Source organism: Sphaeroforma arctica (genome assembly GCF_001186125.1).
Source record: "Sphaeroforma arctica JP610 unplaced genomic scaffold supercont1.105, whole genome shotgun sequence".
Lineage (NCBI taxonomy): Eukaryota > Ichthyosporea > Ichthyophonida > Sphaeroforma > Sphaeroforma arctica.
Genome location: NW_014040453.1, coordinates 80,875 through 83,374, shown reverse-complemented (window position 1 = coordinate 83,374; position 2,500 = coordinate 80,875). Strand labels below are relative to the sequence as shown.

Genomic DNA, 2,500 nt, shown 5'->3' with positions numbered 1-2,500 from the left:
TGTAGACGACTACGTAGGTTGCACATACTATTTGGCACGGCTGAGTTTCATAACGCACAGCTACTTCAACCGGGGAATGCTCGTGGCTCTAATACAGCTCAGCTCAGACTCGCGAAGGTACGTCTCCGCGACAGACTGCGCACGTGTACGCCCGCTCAGACTCGGACATGAGCTTGTACTCGCGCTCACTTATATTGTCACAATCTGTGAAAGTGACACGAAAAGCACAGTTATGGTTAACTGACAGTGGTAGACAGCGACATGAATGGTACTTTGCCATATTAGTTGTGGCCAACTGATAGTGGTAGGTATGCTTAGTAAGGGAGACGATCATATACTACATGCGCGCGCGTGTAAGTACATGTGGGTCTGAACGATCTGTTGTACACCACTGCAGCTGTGACATATTTACATACTAATTAATGCACTCACACACTTACACATTTGGTGACGTACACACACACATATATATACATATCTATATATATATATATATATAAACATACATATATACACATACACACCCACACACACATAAACATATATATATATATACATACATACATACATACATATACATACATACATATATACATACATACATACATACATACATACATACATACGTATATACATACATACATACATACATACATACATACATACATACATTTGCTCTAGTAATCAATCCTGCATATATATAGGTCGTTGTACTGCTAGCATATGTTTTCAAGTATCAGGCATTCGCCAGACATCATGATGTGTGCTCGATTTACGAGTGTGATACTTTCATAAGCGAAACGACGTCTCACCTATGTGTATCCATTGGTCGCATCGATCGCAGCACACCATGGGTGTCAGATTCTCTGAGTTTCGGTAGACCTTCAAACAAATGGGGCAGAAATTGCCACTACGGAATAGCCTACAGGAAGATGTGAGAAGTTCATCAGTACACACACAGCCACCCAAACAGTGCGCGGGTTGTATACCCGACAGAGTTCTGTGTGATTGAGCAGGGCACCATTTTAAAACAGCTACGTATAGAAACTAACATACATATGCAGAAACTATAATATGCACATGCAGAAACTATAACATACATATGCAGAAACTATAACATACATATGCAAAAACTATAACATACATATGCAGAAACTGTAACATACATATGAAGAAACTATAACATACATATGCAGAAACTGTAACATACATATGCAGAATCTATAACATATATATGCAGAAACTGAAACATACATATGCAGAAACTCTAACACACATATGCAGAAACTGTAACATACTTTGAACAGGCCAGGCAAAGGGTCTGCAAGAACACCGGGTCAGTGGTATCAGTGCCTTTGGAGTACTGTGTTTTGAGTGGGATACAAATGACCAAGCAATTATCACCTGATCACGTCGTACAGTCCGACAGCTTAGGTTGGGACATTTCAAGCAAAACCATATGTAAAAGCTCAGTAGAACCAAGTAAAACCATAGGTAAAAGCTCAGTAGAACCAAGTAAAACCATATGTAAAAGCTCAGTAGAGCCTGCGCTTACTTTCCAGTCCGTCTCCTTGCCTTTGTATGTGCCAAACATCAAAATTCTATGTCTATGTGCATGTGCAAGTTCATGTGCATAAGTATGTTCATGTGTATGTTCATGTGTATGTTCATATGCATGTGCATGTTCATGTGTATGTTCATGTGTATGCGTATGTGTATGTGTATGAGTATGTATGTATATGTATATGTGTAAGTATATTTATATGAGAATGTATAAGTGTATGTATATGTATATGTGCATATGCACGTATATATTGTGTGCCTGTAGAAGCAGTCATCTATATATGAAACAATCAGTAAACTACAATGGAAGAACCAGTAGGCCACATTGTATGAATTTATATCAATCAGTAGACTACAGTGTAACCTATGTCAGAGAAAGACCAGGATTCTGCCCAGAACACACGGCAGGACCTTACATACACAACTCAGTACATCGGCACACCACTCCGCCGATTAAGTACAGCCAACACGTGGCACTCTCCGCAATACAATCACCGAGTGGAACGCTTTGGTTACGACTTCACAGTTGGTACCATCACACCAGGGCATGTAGTATAGTTAAAAACTGTATCACTTCATTTCAGCGTCTTTCATATCGTACGGTCGGCTTACAGATACTACACACCTGCATCGAACCCAATGCCAAAGGATTAACGAACTATTGCACGCATACGTTCCTTGAGATCAGGATAAGTGAACTGTACCTCATGTTTCCAGCGCATGTTTGCGCTCGCGCCCTCACCTGGCTGTGTCTTCCCACATGACGCACAGACACCACAATCGTCACAAACCCATCTGCAAGAAACAAGAGAAGTGTAAGGATTAGTAGTATGCGGTAACTGAGAATTATTGTATGAAACAATACGACCCCCCCCCACACACATATATATATATATATGTATTTATATATATATATATATAAACATGCATATGTATA

At 39.8% G+C, this 2,500-nt stretch overlaps 1 protein-coding gene across 1 annotated transcript in view; it reads right to left on the bottom strand.

Annotated features, from left to right (window-relative positions):
- The window catches only part of SARC_02365 (hypothetical protein), a gene marked incomplete at its 5' end in the record, with an annotated part of 2,580 nt that extends 219 nt beyond the window's left edge, over window positions 1–2,361 (bottom strand). The window contains 4 exons of the mRNA XM_014303887.1: window positions 1–204; window positions 813–922; window positions 1,299–1,363; window positions 2,268–2,361. The exon at window positions 1–204 is cut by the window's left edge and continues 219 nt beyond it. Of these exons, the coding sequence (XP_014159362.1) occupies window positions 104–204; window positions 813–922; window positions 1,299–1,363; window positions 2,268–2,361 (370 nt within the window). The remainder of the gene's footprint in view (window positions 205–812; window positions 923–1,298; window positions 1,364–2,267) is intronic.
- Between the last annotated feature and the right edge of the window lie 139 nt (window positions 2,362–2,500).